Here is a 15,596-nt window from a genome sequence, read left to right as displayed (position 1 = left end):
GATACTAATGAAGTGTGAATGTCTAGTTTATAGAACCTTAAGTACAAATAATAACGATAAAGGCACATTGTTACAACAAATATGCATTTCATTCATATTTTTACGGACATTAAATAGTGTTAAAATGAGCATTGCTCATCAAAGAATGTAATTGAGTTTAAAAAGTCAATATTACTATTAATAGATATAGGGGAAGAAAAACAAATAACAACATAAAAATATACCCATTGGTTATTTCAGGTCTGTATTTTCAACGACACAAAAATGGGTGACATTAATAATTCACTGAGAAATGAATGAAAAAAAAAAAAAACAAAAAAACATCAACGTGTGCTGTCTTGTTGTGGACGTCTATGTTGCGTCATCAAGCCGCGCTCCCATCGTCGTCATCACTCTGCGCCTCTCCAGTCAACATGGCGCAGCCCCTCGTCGAGCATGTTGTGGCCGACGCTGGAGCTTTTCTGAAGCGAGCTTCTCTGCAGGTCAGTGTCTCGGTGCTGGCGGGGCCGACGGAACCGAAAGAAGGTTCCGGTGATGGAAGCGCGTTTATACTTTAGCAATCAGGCCCGGTGGGGCGGAACGCTCGGTGTTTGGGTCGTGGACGCGTCGAGTGGGACGCGAAGAGCCACAGCGGCAGTTCAGCCGCCCGTCAGTGTTCAGCCGTGTGTCGTGACGGGTTGGTGATACCCACTGACACACGCGACACAGACTGTGTCGACACTGTATTGATCAGTCAATAGTGACCTCTGCTGTTCATCTAAAATCATTACAGGTTTTCAAGCCGTAAACCCAACACCAGCCTGTGAAATAACATTTAAAACTTTATTCAACTGCTAGTTTTTTGACTCAAAGTGTCATGTAATCCGTGTGTCGTTTCTTACGCTCCATTTGTTAACCGAGCTGTTCATGAGAAGGGTTCAAAGTGAGCTTCATGTAAATGCTCAAATGAGTTGTTATGCAAAATGTAGCATATTTGTCTGAAATAAAATTAATAGTTAAGACGTCCAACTTATGTGTGGGATTTTCTGAACCACTGTTCAATCATATGAGGAAAAAACACAAAAACAATTTGATCAGCATCAGAAGATCAAACTAGTTCCCGACTGCAGAAAATGTTCTCGAACGAGCCATATTTAAGAAATATATGTTTTTACACATTTTTATTTAAAAAAAAAAGGTTTTTCTAATGTTTTACAATTTTTTAAGTCTGTTGCGTTTCTCGCCAAAAAAAATAATGTGACTAGTGAACAGAGAGTCACCTTGAAATGAATTTGAATTGGAATGGTACAAGATGAGTTGTAAATCTGATGAAAATATATTTGTTTGAAATGTGTCCAGAAAGAGGCGGCAATATGGCAAAATATGTCATGATTTATTGATGTATTTATTTTGCTTTAAATCACTGTTTGGATTGGATCACTTCTCTTTTGCATGATCTGATCTTGTAGTGTGGAGTTTCCAGACAAATCCTCAGCTTCTTGGCCTGAACTTGCTTCATAAAACAGTGATTCTTTCTCTCCTCACATTCTGGAGTGCATTTATTTTGTTGTGTATATAGTTTTTTCAAAGCTAACTTTTAAACCACACAGCAAACTTTGACAGTCCATGAGCATCAATACAGTTTGGAAGTGAGACAGGTCAGGTTAGCTCTGTTAGCTCTGCGTTGCAGACAGTCTTTGGCCTGGTGGCGGCTCCCACAAGGATCCCTCCCTCCCTCCATGGTTCTGCGGTGAAAGTGTGTTAGCGGGAAGTTGCGCATGTGAGCGGCTTCTTGGCTGTGAGTGAGTGGGACGAGGAGCGCGGCGCACCACAGCAGCGCTGCTTTGACTGAGGGATGGATCAGCGCATCAACACACTGGAGCTCTACAGTAGAGTGGAGAGAAAGAATGGCAGCCAATCTATGGGATCATCTCCTCACCTCGGTTGCTCCTCAACACCTTCTCACTGTCATGATTTAACGTCATCATATCGCCTGCCTCTGTCTCCGGACACATGAGGTGAAACTGCATAATTTTCCCGCACCACACCTGACACTCTCTCACCCCGTGTGAAAATCGCTGCTGTCGTGGACCAGTGACGTCACTCGCCTGACGCCTGTTGCTCTGTGTGATTCCAGAACTTTGGCAAGAACATCTACACCCTCCGGGATGTGGTGAACGAGATCCGGGACAAACCCACCCGGAAGAGTCTGGCCTTCCTGCCCTACCAGCTGACCTGGAAGGAGCCGAGCCCGGAATACGTGCGCCTGGGTAACTCGTCCGCCCGCGCCGCTCACTGACCCCAGCTGCGACCCAACCTGTCTGCTCCTCAGTCACAGACTTCTCCAAGAAGACGGGAGACTATCCCAGTCTGTCGGCCACCGACATCAAGGTCCTGGCTCTGACCTACCAGCTGACGGTGGAGCACGTGGGCTCGCAGCACCTGAGGAAGGAGCCGGAGATGAAGGTACCCACCTCATCCTCCTCCCTCCCTCCTCTTCTTCTTCCTTCTTCCTCATCCTCTTGCTTCTCTTTCTCCTCCTCCTTCACCTCCTGCTCATCTTCTTCCTCCTTTTCTTCCTTCTTCTTCTTTCTCATCCTCTTCCTTCTCTTTCTCCTCCTCCTTCACCTCCTGCTCATCTTCTTCCTCCTTTTCTTCCTTCTTCTTCTTTCTCATCCTCTTCCTTCTCTTTCTCCTCCTCCTCCTCTTCCCGTGACGGCTCCTTCTGTTACAGCTCAACGTCTGCAGCACACAGCGCCACCCAGAGACTCCCGTCAACATGGCAGGCTTCCATCTGCCCTCCAAGGTAGGAGACCCTTTGAGTCGCCGCCCTGCAGGTCCTCTGACGCTGCTGTGTCTTCAGAACAAAGCGGAGGATCTGAAGCTCCGACAGAAGGTGGCGCCGGCCCAATCCGAACCTCCCTCCAACACCGCAGCGTCCGACTCACAAGAGGACTCCTTCAACAGCTTCCAGTTCTGGAGGACGCCGCTGCCGGCCTTCGAGGACCAGCTCCTGGACCTGCTGGTGAGTCGGAACTAAAGCGGTGCCCTGGTCAGAACCCAGACACGACCTACTCTTCTTCAGAAACCTTCAGAGGACGAGGAGGAGACGCCGCCTGTTCCCGCCGCAACTGACGGCGACACCTTCAACAGCTTCCAGTTCTGGAGGACGCCGCTGCCGGCCATGGAGGACCAGCTCCTGGACCTGCTGGTGAGTTCTGACCTCCCTCCAGAGACAGAGACTCAAGTCCAGCACCTGTGACCCACAGAAGTCCAGCGATGCCTCTGAGCCTGTGGAGAAGACCACGCCTGCAGACGACGACGACGATGAGGAGGAGGAAGAGGAGGAGGACGACGACGAAGGCTGGATCACTCCCAGCAACATTGGACAGGTGAAGATGGACTCTGCCGACTGGAGAACGCCAGCACAAGTCAAAGTCGGGTGTTTGACCACCGATTTTGCCATGCAGGTCAGTGAAGGCCAGACACGTTTGAAGGCACCTCCAGAGCTCAGTCGGTGGCTCTCGATGTGAAGTTCCATAGAAATGCTTGCTGAAAGGTTTTAGAGCAGACAGCACCCTCTAGTGGCTCGGATGAAAGAGTGTCGGTCCTCACGTGGCTCTCCTGTGTGTTCCAGAACGTTCTGGTCCAGATCGGCCTCAACGTTTTGTCGGTGGACGGAATGTTGATCAAGCAGGCGAGAAACTACATCCTGCGATGCCACGCCTGCTTCAAGTGAGTCTGAGTGTCGGCCTGTGGGGGGCGCCGTGCCTGCGCTGAGCCTGGTTGTGTTGCAGGAGCACCAGCAACATGAGCAAGCAGTTCTGCCCCCACTGCGGCAACAAGACACTGAAGAAGGTGGCGGTGACGCTGAGCCAGGACGGCAGCCTGCAGATGCACTTCTCCAGGAACCCCAAAGTGCTGAACACGCGAGGACTCCGGGTGAGGACCTCTGACCTGTGCTCGGCTCGGGAATTTGACCGCCGCCCTGTTTGTGTTGGCAGCACTCCCTCCCTCTGCCACAAGGGGGCAAACACAGCAGCAACCCTCAGCTGGTGGAGGACCAGCGCTTCCCGCAGCAGCGACTCTCCCAGAAGGCCCGGCAGAAGACCGACGTCTTCGACCCGGACTACGTCTCCGGCTCCTCGCCCTTCTCCCAGAACGACATCTACAGCCGCGCCGCCAGCCTCCACCTGCGGGACGGGCAGTGCGGCGCCGGCAGGAGGCGGGTCAACCCCAACGCCAGCCGCAAGAAGTTCGTCAAGAAGAAGTGACATGGCCGTTTCGGATCAGAACATTAAACTGGAGAAAAAAAAAATCCCCCCCCAAATATTTTTATTTGTTGTTGCAATAAAGAAATATTCGACCAAAGCTTCCCTCACTGCTGAGGCTCCGCCCCCTCCTTCTCCTCAGCACTGACCTCAGGGGGACTAGGGCTCCCCGGGTCCAGGTCAGAGGGTGAGTCCTCAGCGACCGGGTCAAAGTTCAGTTGGCTCAGCTCCACATTCAACTCCGGCGTTAAAGTGTCTTTGCGCGGGAGCACGAAGTCCAGCGGCTCCAGGACGGCTGCCACGTCGACGACACCCAGGTGTGGGTACCTGGCCAGCTGGGAGGGGGGGACGCCTGTGCAGGGAGGAGGGGTGTCAGCGGGGCGGGGGCGCACCAGAGGGGGGGGAGAGGGTGGCGGGACTCACCCAGGACCAGCGCCAGCTGCGAGGCCGGGAACAGCAGCTGCAGGCAGCGGTTGATGAAGGGCAGCATGTCGTCGGCGAAGGCGCTGCACATGAGCACAAACTGCTGCTCCTCCTGCTGGCTGAACGCCGACGCCTCTGCCCGGTGGAAAGACACCATCTGCTGCGTCACCTGCACGGACGGCACAAACTCAACAGTCCATCAGACCTTCGGCCAGCGAGGCTTCATGACGCCTCATGTTCAGAGCCACTAGGGGGCGCTCTCTGCTTTGAAACCTTTGGATTTGAACAACCACTTAGTCATACGTAAACATGAGAGCGCCCCCTTCTGAGGACACAGTTTCATGAAGCCTCATCACCTTTGACCCCTGTGGTCAGCTGGTAGCAGCATGGAGGAGGTCGGGGGTCGACTCACCTGTTGGAGTGCGCCCTCTAGAGTCCGTGTCACGTCCTCGGCCAGCCCCAGCGGGCAGCAGAGCCGGAGGTCGTTGAAGGCCGCCAGGACGTTGTTGAGGAAGCAGGCCAGCGGCGGGAAGTCCAGCAGGGTCATGGGGGGCTGCAGTGTGGCGGGCTGAACCATGGGCGCCGGCGCAGGAACGCTGCCCCCCAGGACAGCGGGCAGGGCGACAAGCGTGTACACGTTCATGTCCTCCCGGAACTGCTCTGCCGCCTCCCGCACGGCACCGCGGAACGTGGCTGCCGCCACCTGCTGGAACATGGGCGCCAGCTGCCCGCGGAAGTCGGCGCCCACCCGGCTGAAGGACAGGCCGAAGTACATGCACTGACCCAGGAGCGAGTCCAGCCGGCCGCCCACGCCCCGCTGCAGGTCCTGCTCCAGCGTGGCCAGGAACTGCGACACCTGCTGCACCACCCAGCCGTGGAAGATGGCGCCCTCGTTCACCGCCGCCCAGCAGCCGCCCGGAGGCATCAGTGGCTCGTCGTCGGAGAAGATGGCGCGGTACTGCGTGATGATGTCGAACAGGTAGACCCTGTAGGCCTCGATGGTCTTGGTGATGTGGGTGTAGGGGTCTTCGTCGGGGACCTGAGCCAGCAGGGTCCTGAGCCAAGAGCCGCGGGCCTGCAGGAACTTCAGCCGGAGCTCCGCCTCCGTGAAGACGTCCATGCGGCGCAGGTAGCCGATCACGCGCAGGCAGACGGGCAGCTGCACCTGGCTGCGCAGCTGCTGCAGCAGCTGGTTCAGCATCAGCTGGGTGGACTGGCGCACCTCGCCCACCATGTCCTGCGCACGGAGACGGTGGCGGTTAACACCGCCGGCGTCCCAGTCGGCGCCTGCGCTGGCTCACCTGGATGACAGGAAGTGACGCGTGTTTCTTCTCCAGCCTCTTGACGTAGGCGGCGAGCTGCAGCGCCTCATCGCAGTAGCCGTTCCGCACGCAGGTGTCCATCAGCTGCGGGATCTCCAGGACCTCCAGGATCTCCGTGTGTCGGTTCAGAGTCAGGCTGGTTCGCCGCCGCGACGTCGAGATCTGCTCCGCCTCCTGCATGAACACCCTGCACGCGACAGCCGCAAACATGCGGCAAATGGTTATTCTTTGTTTATTACGATTATTATGCCTCGTTCATTATTGCACGTTGTTCCGAAGTTGGCGGGATCCTCACTGACCTCGGATAAAGCTGATTCTGATTCTGATACTGAGCAAGCGACAGTAGTGTTGATGCAGTTACACTCTCCGCCGCTGGGGGCGGACGATCTGACAGGACTGGTCAAACAGGAAGTAAACAAATGAAGCGCTGACGTCGACGAGCAATTGTCAAACATGTTAAAATAACTTGTTAAAAAGCTCACAGATCCACGTCCTCAATCGCTTTCTACATTGAAACACAGCAATATTTCAATACCATCATACATCCCACCAAATAAAAATTACAAAAATTAATAACTGCGTGCTCTCAATTTAAAATATTCATTTAAATCATTTTAGCCCCCAGCGTTAATATGTACATGTTTATTTTACATCCTGTTTTATTTATTTTGTAATTTCTTTCTTTTCATGATTATTATTGTTATCATTTCATTTATATGTTTCTCATACATATCGCCCATCCACATGCACCTGTACAGTGATTTGACATCGTAATGGCCGTGTTCATGACTGTAGGTTAAATTCTGGCAATGAATCAATAGCAAAAATAATAACAAAAGTAATAATGGTGATTTGCAGCCATATCATAACGCGATGTGCCGGTGCGTACATGACGTCACTGACCTGCATCGCTCTCCGAGCCGCGGCAGTTTCTCCAGCAGCCGGGTCACGCTGTCTTCCACCCGCCCGAAGTCCCGGTACAGGTCCCGGGTACAGTCGGCGGTCCGAATGAAAGTCTGGTAGTTGGAGAAGGCCAGGTCCCGGGTCTGCTGCAGGATCTGAGCCCGCTCCTCCTCCAGGCGCTCCGGCTCCCGGACCAGGTTCTCCAGACCCAGAGAGCTCAGCTCGGACAGGTACGCCGTGAAGTCCGGGTTCTCTCTCCAGCCGTCCTGGACCGAGTCCCTGAAGAGAGACGCCAAAATACTCTCGTCCTCCACGTCCACCATCTTCCGCGTCGGCTTCTTCTTCGCTGGACTGCGGTGGGACTCACTGGCGCTTTGTCGCCGCCGTGTGGACAGAGATGTGTACTTCACCGGCCGGTCAGTATCATCGGACTGTGCTCGTGTTTATACTCGTTATCCCACAGGTAGCTGGAACTGAGTTCTTCACCAAGAATGTTGCATCTCAATCATGAATAATATACCAAAACAATATAGGCCACTCCATCCCCCAGCGCTGAGCAGAGCCCGGGTCATGGGGGCAGCAATGAGGTTCAGACCGCTCTCTGCCCAGAGGCCTCCTCCTGCTCCAGGTGATCTAAGAGACGTCACCTCTTCAGGAAGTCCCTGGTCTGCCCCGGGGCCTCCTCCTAATCAGCTACATCACCATACTCAGGAAAACACCCCGACAAGAGGCACCTCCACAGTACAGGAGGAGGCTCTGCTCTGAGTCTCCTGGATGACGCCAGACAGACAAAGGTGAGAGGAGAAGCATGTTTCCCCTGCTAGGAGCCTTTCAATGACAGTGTCATAGAAGAGACAGTGTTTCCAGCGGAGTGAGGTGTGTGTGCAGATCCACCAGCGTCTGCCCTCGGCTGCACCAGGCTCTGTATTTGTGTGATTTATTGTTTTGTCAGTGAGACAATAAATACTGTGCGGATGAGGAGGTGATGAAGTTTGAGTCAGACTGGTTGCGTGGCGCCGGCGGGGCGGCAGCCCTTCAGAGGTCTGTGTCGGAGCCGTCGGCGTTGTCCACGTTGCGGGACAGCATGTAGTTGTCCATGTCGATGGAGCGGCAGTTGTTGATGGCGTAGCGCAGCCGCTCGGCTAACACGCTCTGGCTGGAGTACGGCGGTAGCCGCAGCTGGAAGAAGCATGTCTGGGACGTGGGCAGGCTGTCGAACGGCTGCGACACACACATACAAACATTTGAGAACCTGAGGGAGCGGCTGCTTCGGCCGACCTGGGCCCGCGACCCGCCCACTCACCCGGTCCACCTTCATGATCTGGAACCTCTGGGAGATGTCGGCGGTGTTGGCCGGCAGCCGGGATCGGCCCGAGACGAAGCGCATGAAGAGCACGCGCTCGTCGTTGGAGAACTCCTCCAGCGTCTGCCAGAACCACTGTACCAGCGCGTGCTGCTCGTCCACCTCGCGGTAGCGCACCACCTTCTTCAGCACGTCGCAGCAGATCTCCGGCATCCCACACACCATCTGCTCCAGCTGCCGGGCGGTCAGCAGCGACAGCAGCGGCACGGGGATGATCCAGGACATGCCTTCACGCACCGCTGCCACCTGCAGGACGCATGGGAGCATGTCAACGCACACACCACAGCCAAGTTTCCGCCCACTGTTTCAGTTCAACAAAAACAAAAAACACTGATCTCCTGACTGAAAAGTCTGGGAAGGGGCGTGGCTAATGAATGATTTCCTCCCACTGAGTGGAGAAGAGACTCTCAGGTCTCAACACAACTGTTTTGCCATACATGTGAGGACTGACCCTTGACAAGCCACCTTCTTGGGAGGACATTTTGCTTTGTGAGGACATTTGAGCCTGTCCTCACAAGCTTCAGAGGGTCAAAACCTCAGCAATAGTAGTTGAAAATAACTGGGTTTCAGTTTGGTCCAGAGTCCTGGTTCAGGTGAGCTATGTGTTTAGGGGGACAGGTTGGGGAAAGGGTGATGGCCAGGAGAGGTCCTCACAGAAACAGCAAAACAAACATGGGTCTGTGCGTGCAAATCTTTATAACAAAACTTGTGGTGACCAATTCTTGGAAACACACCTCTTTGTGGGGACCTTTTGCTATTTGGGAGGCCTTATTCCTGGACCCCACAAGGTCAAGCCTCAATTTGAAGATGAAAACTTCAAAATAACTGAGTTCCAGTTTGATTCAGGTGAGCCATGAGTTTTGGATGGTTAGGTTTAGGGGGAGAGGCTGGGGAAAGGGTGATGGCCAGGAGAGGTCCACACAAGGATAAAGAGAGAAATGTGCGTGTGCATGTGTGTGTCCTTGCCTGCCGGTCAATCTCGTGAAGCCGGAACTCCACCGCTCGTTCCACGTACTCCTTCCTGTTGGAGAAGGTGAGCGGGATGCTGTTTCCTCCAGGGATGATGGGAACCATCTTGCCGTCGGCGCTCTGACCCACGAACGAGTCCAGAGGAATCATCTGTAGCAAAGAGAGCAGTGTGTGTGTGAGAGTGTGTGTGTGTGTGTGTGAGAGTGTGTGCAGGCGGGCAGCGCCAGAGAGACCTCGTGGAAGTTCTCCTCCGTGATGTCGCTGTCCTGGATGTGCAGGATGCTCTTGAGCGTCTGCACATACAGCAGGTCCACCTCCTCCAGGTCCTCCAGCTGCAGAGGGATGCAGCACAGCAGCTTCCACACCAGCGGGGCCAGGTGCAGGTCCAGGGGCTTCTTGGTCCGGATGGCCACGCCCATCAAGATGCCCAGGAACTTGAACTGCAGCATGTGTTCATCCAGGCAGGAGGACGGGTTCAACAGGAACCTGGAGCAGAGCGGTGTGAGTTGGTGTGTGTGTGTGGCTGGAGCGCTGCGGTTCCCGTCCCCTCACCTGTCCCGGTTGTAGCCCACCTCTGCGGTGGCGTTGGGGGAGGGGATGAGCAGGTCGACGGCGCCCGTCTCCAGCTCCTGCAGACACAGCACCGGCGTTAGCAGCAGTGGGTTCAGAGCCACATAGCTGGGCCCGAGTGCAGCTGGTACCTGGCACATCTCGGTGATGGTGTCGTCAAACACGCCCCCGGCATCGTCCGCCCCCTCGCCCACCAGCTTGACCTTCCAAGCTCTTGACGGCAGCCGCAGGTCGGCAGCATTCAGCTTCACCACCTGCCGAGCGATTTGCACGAAGATGGGCTTGCACTTGCGCCCCCTGCAGGCAGAGAGAAGCATGAGCGGTGACCGAGGCCAAGCCCGTGTTTGCGGGTCGACTGACCGTGTGGAGATGCGCTTCACTGTGATCTGAGGTCCATAGTTGCGTCCCTGCACCATGGTCTTCCCAATGGAGCGCACCATGGGCAGCGTGTAGACCCGCGGGGCCAGCAGGGGGCGCAGCTGGCCCTGCACAATACCCCAGGTGCCAGCATTGTAGTGGGAGGGGCAGTTCTGCAGACATGACAGGAGATGTTGCGGAGGCAGCACGACAGCGGTGTCGCTGCGGCGTGTTGGCTCGGTACCTGGCTGTTGGGACTCAGGTTGAGGAGTCTCCACGACGAGTACATGAGGTCAGAGAAGTGGTAGAGGAGGCGCAGTCGCGCTCTTACCACCTCCATGGTGAGCTCCTTCAGACTGCTGTACTGCGGCGGGACGGACCCAGGCAGACCCAGCTGCAGATGGACCGAGGAGCCTGCGCAGAGACAGACGGTTCTGAGTCAGGGGCCGGCCGTCGCAAACCTTGGGGGGGTCCTGAAAACTCACCCGGAGCTCGGGGCGGGACGCTGGGGGCTGTCCACGCTGCGCTGTGGCAGCGCCCAGCAGAGATCTGGTTGATGTTCTTGTTCTGCAGGACCGTCACCAGGGTGGGCTCCCTCACGTGGTTGGTGTGTCCCAGACCCAGCTGCAGGGGGACACAGAATTCACCTCCTCATTCAAGCCCCATGTCGAGAGGTTGAGGTCAAAGTTCAGCACTGCTCATCCCACCTGTCCCTCCGAGTTGCTGCCCCAGGTGTAGACGTCTCCAGTGGAGGACAGCACCACCGTGTGTTCCGCACCCACTGAGATGTCCTGAATGTGAACCCCGGCGAGGGCCGGGACTTGTTGTGGACGGTTGTGGTTCCGAGCACGGCCCTCCGGCAGTCCAATCAGGCGATCTGAAACCACGTCAGGAGGAGATTTGAATTGAGGTGCAAAGGTCAAAGGTCTGGGTGGTCCTGCTCACCTTGGCCGAAGGTGAACACCTTCCCATCTTTGGTCAGAGCCACGGAGAACTGGGATCCACAAGCCACCTTCTTGATGCCAAGGCCACAGAGCGCATCCACTTTCTGAGGAGCGCAGACTGGTTAGCTCTCCGTGGCAACAGGGGAGTTCAGACGACCTACCTGAGGGGACGACTTTGAGGTAGAGTTCCCGATCCCTAACTTCCCGTAGTCTCCGTCACCGAAAGCCCAAACCATGCTCCCGTCGGCAGAGATGACCAGCGTGTGGCTCAGCCCACAGGCCACCTGGTGAAGCACGGGACCGGTCAGCGGGTGAAGATCAGGTCCAACGGTCTGTGGGAGTGGTCTCACCTGGCCCACCTGGTACCCCTCCAGAGCCTTCACTTTCTCCGGCAGCTTCTTGTTGGAGGTGTTTCCCAGCCCCAGACGGCCATAGTCTCCGTTTCCAAAGGTGAAGAGTTTCCCATCGGCGGTGATGACGGCCGAGTGTTTGAACCCGCAGGACATCTGCAGCGGGACCATAGGTGACCCTCGTCCTCAGACAGGTCTCACACACCCACACGCACCTGGACCACTTCCTCTCCTTGAAGGGCTTCGATCTGTCGCGGCCTGCGCTGGCGGTCGCTGTTGCCATGGCCCAGCTTGCCGTAGTCGCCATCTCCCCAGCTGAACACCTCCCCGCTCTCAGTCAGAGCCATGGAGTGGCCGTCGCTGCCACAGGACGTCACCAGCTGAGTCACCACGAACCCTGAGGAGGAGAACGGCTGGGGATCAGACCTCCTGTGGGCCTCATGTGAGCAGGGAAGAGCTCACCCTGCAGGGCGGAGATGACGGTGAGGACGTGCAGGTCATCCGAGTTGCCCTGCCCGAGCCGACCGTAGCTGCCCTCCCCACACGCCAGGACGGTCCCGTTGGGCTGGATGACAAAGGTGCAGTTCTGGCCACACACCACCTAACCACAGCAGTTCCATGAGAGAAGGGCCCGCTCCAGAGCTCAGCGACGCGTCAGGTGGCTCGGCGTACCTGCTGCGCCTGAGAGAATGAAGGGGCCGCGGTGGGCACCAGGGTGTTCCTGCCCGCCTCTGCCAGCTGACCGTGGCGCCCGGCGCCCCACACGAACACATCACACTTCCCGCCCAGGTGCCAGTCCTGGTCAAATGACAAGACAAATTCTTAGAAGGCGCAGACGGACAACCTGGAGGAGAGCTTGAGAAAGACAGGAACCTCAGGTCGGGTGGAGGCCCAGGACATGATCTGCTCGTCCATGCCTGACGACCACTTGCTGTTGTCCTGAAGAACAGAGGCCACGTCAGACAGCAAAACACAGCGGCAAACCACAAAGATCATGATCATGACGACAGAACATCAAGCCTGTCGGGGCCACAGTTCTATTCAGGCAGGTTCCGTTTGATTTCATGGCAGGAGACTCACTAAAATGTGCTTTTGTCCAAAGGTAAGATGCATCTCTATCATCCGTCAGTAACTTGCGCTGAGTGTGAGCTTTGGAGCGTCAGAACGCTTTGAATGAAAATAGAATATTAGAACTTTCTAACATGGTAGCACCTCTAAAATAACAAACCACAGTGATGGCTTTGAACTAGCTTACATATCTATTGCAACGACTCCTCACATTTATTCTTCAGGTTTCAGTAAATCCTTCGGACTCACTTTTTCCGACGCACTGTCGAACGCTGTTTAGCTAATCGGACAGCTGAGCATGAGACAGCTGAGCTGAGCCATGAGAAAATGAACAATCGAGCAGTGACCCCCTCAGTTCCACTGACTGTGGTGCGTTTGTTGCCGTTTCCTTTGCTGAGGTTGGTTCGTGATAGGCATTGACTATCAATAAGGCCGGTTACTTCTACTTTAATAATCATGACTGAAAATGTTTTCAGTGTTGGAATTCAATTTGTTTTTGTTGTACTTTTGTTTACCTTAACATACACTAGGGATGGGAGATATGGACAAAAAAGCTATTGCAATAAATGTAGTAATTTTGGCAAAAAAAAATTCAGCGAAAATGATAATTATCAGGGTAAATCCATTTTCATTCTGTTCCATGTGTTGGACACTACTGTCTCTCTTGAAACTGTTTTATGATGAAACTTATTATTGGAGTTTGTCTCCAACATCATGATTTGTTGATGTTTCAACAGAACAGTGAACTCAGTGTTTCAGGTCTCTGGTAGAAGCCGCTGGTGTCTGACAGGCTGCTCTGCCAGCTTTATTTAGGGGTTAAATGGAGCCGTCTGTCTGCTGTATCTCATGTCTCTGAACAGTTGACTTGAACTATGGAGCAGTCTGGGCACATTTCCCAGATGCTATTGAAGAAATATTAGAAATCATGTGAAGAAATGACCATTCAGTCATATTCTATTCTCCAAATCATGATACAAACTGTCAGTCCTTTGTCTTGTGTGATGAAAAACCTTTTCACAATTCTCTCTCCCAACATGCTTGTTTTCCATGGCCTTATTGAAGATTTCACTCATACTTTGACGCTTTAGAATTTGTTGATGGTCCCTAACTGATGGTGGCTCGTACCATTAGCGCTGCCTGTGAGAGTGTGTCCGCCATCAGTGACAATACCGGAGCAGAGCTCCAGTCCATATACAACTGTTTTCACCAGCGCAGCAGGAGACCTGCATGTGTTGATGTGAACCAAGGCAGACGAGAGCATCAGAGAACCTATGAGGACCACTCATCTAATCTAAGAAACATGGATCCAGAGACTCAGAGTCGACCAGTGTCATGATTAAAGGTTCCCTGAATTCAAAATTATTAATCACAAACTACCATGGTGAACCAAAGTCCACCACACTCTCCACAACTGTCACACGCCCCGGAGCTGGAGAGTGCGGCACCATTACAGTGTGCATCACAGTCATGTTCACGTGTGCAGGTCCAATGCAGCCGGTGAGCCGCGTGTTTATCGAATTTATCTTGAGACGCAGAACTGTCATTGTGGAGGTTGTGTGACGTGTAATGTAATATGTTCTAAGAGGTCATATTGATATTTTCAGTAAATATTGATATTTACTTACTACAAAATTAACATGTTTTTGCTTCATGTTGGTCGTAACTGTTATATAGTAGCGTGTGAGTGTAATGTTTTGTTTTGCAAATGATCCACTTTGCTTCGCAGTTCCAGTAGAAGGAACAGAAGTGCTGCCAGCGTCAGTGGAACCGCCCTCATGGAGTTGCATTGAGTCTTATTTCTGTTTCCGTATTCAGCAGAATTGAGGGCTCAGGGTGGTGAATAAGGTGGGATCATAAAACTGTTCTCACCATGAGCAGGTCCAGGTCCTGTTTGGAGACTGGTTCGAGGTCGGGAACACAGAAGGCATCGGGGAAGACGGAGCCTCGTGCGAGAGCCTCAGCCGCCTTCACTGTGGTGGAGAAACAATCCAACCACGCCCACTCGCTGGCGCTCCAGGTGGCGGCAGCTGACTCCGGTGGAAAGTGCTGGAGGTGAGGAGGCACAGGGGGGCGGCACAAGAGCTGGTCCAGGTGCAGTCCAACTGCCAGAGAGGCCAGACACTGCATGTAGGGGCTGTGGACCAGCTGCTCACCACAGACCACGTGAGGCTGCAGGGACAGCAGGCGGTCAGTTCTCCGTGGTGTGGCTCAAGTCTCCGACTCACCTTCTCATAGGTGTACTGGTCCTGCAGCATGACCGGCAGCCGCTCCAGAAACGCCCTCATACACGGAGCTGCGTTAAGGCCAACCACGCCCTGCTGCTTCAGAGCCGTGCGACAGGTGGCCAAGCCATGATGCGACACCAGGAACTCGCGGTGACAGTGCACCACCAGCACGTCCTGCAAACACCCAGCAGACTCTCACACTCCAAACACCACGTCACACACGCTGCACACACACTCACCTTTGACCTGTTGGAGCAGACGGCCACGCCCACTTCAGGGATCCACACAATGTTCTGAATGGCACCTGAACCAGCAACCACCGTCTGGATCACCGAGCCGTCCTGAGAAGACACAGGACGATTGAATGACCGAGTCAGGTCGAGGGGTCGTGGCGCGCTACACTCCTACCCGAAGAGACCAGATGTTCATGAGACCACCGACGCCGCCGGATGCCAGGGCAAGACCGTCAGGACTGAACGCCAGGGTCCTGACCGGAGTCAAGTGGCCCTTCAGTTGGAAGACACAGGTGGCGCCCCCTTCTGTCCAATGTGGAGACTGCAGCACACATACAGACGACTCAGTTGCCCTTTTCCCTCAGTGAGCACAAAGGAAAACAAACCTTCATGGAGGGTTTGGCGCCGCGCTCCCAGCATCCTTCAGAGTTGGAAGATTCTGAAAAGTGGTCCACCATCTGAGGCACAGTCCAGACAGAGACCAGACCGTTCTGACAGCATCTGTAAGAGGGATCAGTCACATGACCGAGTTTGTTTGAAAACAGTTCTCCACACTGCGGGCCAGACCAAGCGGAACCAGACCTGGTCTCTCCACAGGGAGGCGACAGGTCTGGTTCAT

The 15,596-nt window shown here is 54.4% G+C and overlaps 3 protein-coding genes across 5 annotated transcripts in view; 1 reads left to right on the top strand and 2 right to left on the bottom strand.

The window, feature by feature from the left end:
- Positions 1-380: 380 nt before the first annotated feature.
- On the top strand, positions 381-4,369 carry nob1 (NIN1 (RPN12) binding protein 1 homolog). Its single transcript, XM_053864572.1, has 10 exons — positions 381-482; positions 2,117-2,249; positions 2,312-2,445; positions 2,714-2,785; positions 2,843-3,004; positions 3,065-3,190; positions 3,249-3,449; positions 3,617-3,714; positions 3,777-3,921; positions 3,984-4,369. The coding sequence occupies exons 1-10, from the start codon at positions 414-416 to the stop codon at positions 4,251-4,253; spliced, it is 1,410 nt and encodes a 469-aa protein (XP_053720547.1). The 5' UTR covers positions 381-413; the 3' UTR covers positions 4,254-4,369.
- On the bottom strand, positions 3,323-7,221 carry cog8 (component of oligomeric golgi complex 8). The gene is made up of 5 exons (XM_053864571.1): positions 6,899-7,221; positions 5,975-6,182; positions 5,086-5,910; positions 4,674-4,842; positions 3,323-4,602 (listed from the first exon to the last, which is right to left on the bottom strand). The coding sequence occupies exons 1-5, from the start codon at positions 7,219-7,221 to the stop codon at positions 4,358-4,360; spliced, it is 1,770 nt and encodes a 589-aa protein (XP_053720546.1). The 3' UTR covers positions 3,323-4,357.
- Positions 7,222-7,789: 568 nt separating this feature from the next.
- The window catches only part of herc1 (HECT and RLD domain containing E3 ubiquitin protein ligase family member 1), a 29,703-nt gene continuing 21,896 nt past the window's right edge, over positions 7,790-15,596 (bottom strand). For all 3 annotated transcript variants that reach the window (XM_053864568.1, XM_053864569.1, XM_053864570.1), the window contains exons 58-79: positions 15,364-15,478; positions 15,153-15,299; positions 14,984-15,085; positions 14,745-14,918; positions 14,389-14,688; positions 12,325-12,390; positions 12,124-12,249; positions 11,914-12,052; positions 11,667-11,848; positions 11,452-11,607; positions 11,263-11,385; positions 11,103-11,205; positions 10,865-11,034; positions 10,643-10,781; positions 10,402-10,571; positions 10,161-10,330; positions 9,932-10,097; positions 9,783-9,859; positions 9,464-9,716; positions 9,228-9,380; positions 8,202-8,507; positions 7,790-8,119 (exon numbers count right to left, since the gene is read on the bottom strand). In XM_053864568.1, coding sequence (XP_053720543.1) covers positions 7,934-8,119; positions 8,202-8,507; positions 9,228-9,380; positions 9,464-9,716; positions 9,783-9,859; positions 9,932-10,097; positions 10,161-10,330; positions 10,402-10,571; positions 10,643-10,781; positions 10,865-11,034; positions 11,103-11,205; positions 11,263-11,385; positions 11,452-11,607; positions 11,667-11,848; positions 11,914-12,052; positions 12,124-12,249; positions 12,325-12,390; positions 14,389-14,688; positions 14,745-14,918; positions 14,984-15,085; positions 15,153-15,299; positions 15,364-15,478 — 3,523 coding nt within the window. In that variant the 3' untranslated portion in view covers positions 7,790-7,933. The remainder of the gene's footprint in view (positions 8,120-8,201; positions 8,508-9,227; positions 9,381-9,463; positions 9,717-9,782; positions 9,860-9,931; positions 10,098-10,160; positions 10,331-10,401; positions 10,572-10,642; positions 10,782-10,864; positions 11,035-11,102; positions 11,206-11,262; positions 11,386-11,451; positions 11,608-11,666; positions 11,849-11,913; positions 12,053-12,123; positions 12,250-12,324; positions 12,391-14,388; positions 14,689-14,744; positions 14,919-14,983; positions 15,086-15,152; positions 15,300-15,363; positions 15,479-15,596) is intronic.

The sequence above is a fragment of the Synchiropus splendidus genome, chromosome 5 (assembly GCF_027744825.2).
Source record: "Synchiropus splendidus isolate RoL2022-P1 chromosome 5, RoL_Sspl_1.0, whole genome shotgun sequence".
NCBI classification, from domain to species: domain Eukaryota; kingdom Metazoa; phylum Chordata; class Actinopteri; order Syngnathiformes; family Callionymidae; genus Synchiropus; species Synchiropus splendidus.
Note: the sequence above shows the minus strand (reverse complement) of the source record. Positions and strands in the feature narration are given on the sequence as shown.

What these genes read in the sequence shown, in the direction of transcription:
- nob1 (XM_053864572.1), top strand. Translation starts at nt 414, where the DNA reads ATGGCGCAGCCCCTCGTCGAGCATGTTGTGGCCGACGCTGGAGCTTTT. An exon ending in CCCGGAATACGTGCGCCTGG is followed by an intron (nt 2,250 to 2,311) that starts GTAACTCGTCCG and finishes TCTGCTCCTCAG; the next exon opens with TCACAGACTTCTCCAAGAAG. An exon ending in ACCAGCTCCTGGACCTGCTG is followed by an intron (nt 3,191 to 3,248) that starts GTGAGTTCTGAC and finishes TGTGACCCACAG; the next exon opens with AAGTCCAGCGATGCCTCTGA.
- cog8 (XM_053864571.1), bottom strand. Translation starts at nt 7,221, where the DNA reads ATGGTGGACGTGGAGGACGAGAGTATTTTGGCGTCTCTCTTCAGGGAC. An exon ending in TAGAGGGCGCACTCCAACAG is followed by an intron (nt 4,843 to 5,085) that starts GTGAGTCGACCC and finishes CCGTCCGTGCAG; the next exon opens with GTGACGCAGCAGATGGTGTC. An exon ending in GCAGCTGGCGCTGGTCCTGG is followed by an intron (nt 4,603 to 4,673) that starts GTGAGTCCCGCC and finishes CTCCCTGCACAG; the next exon opens with GCGTCCCCCCCTCCCAGCTG.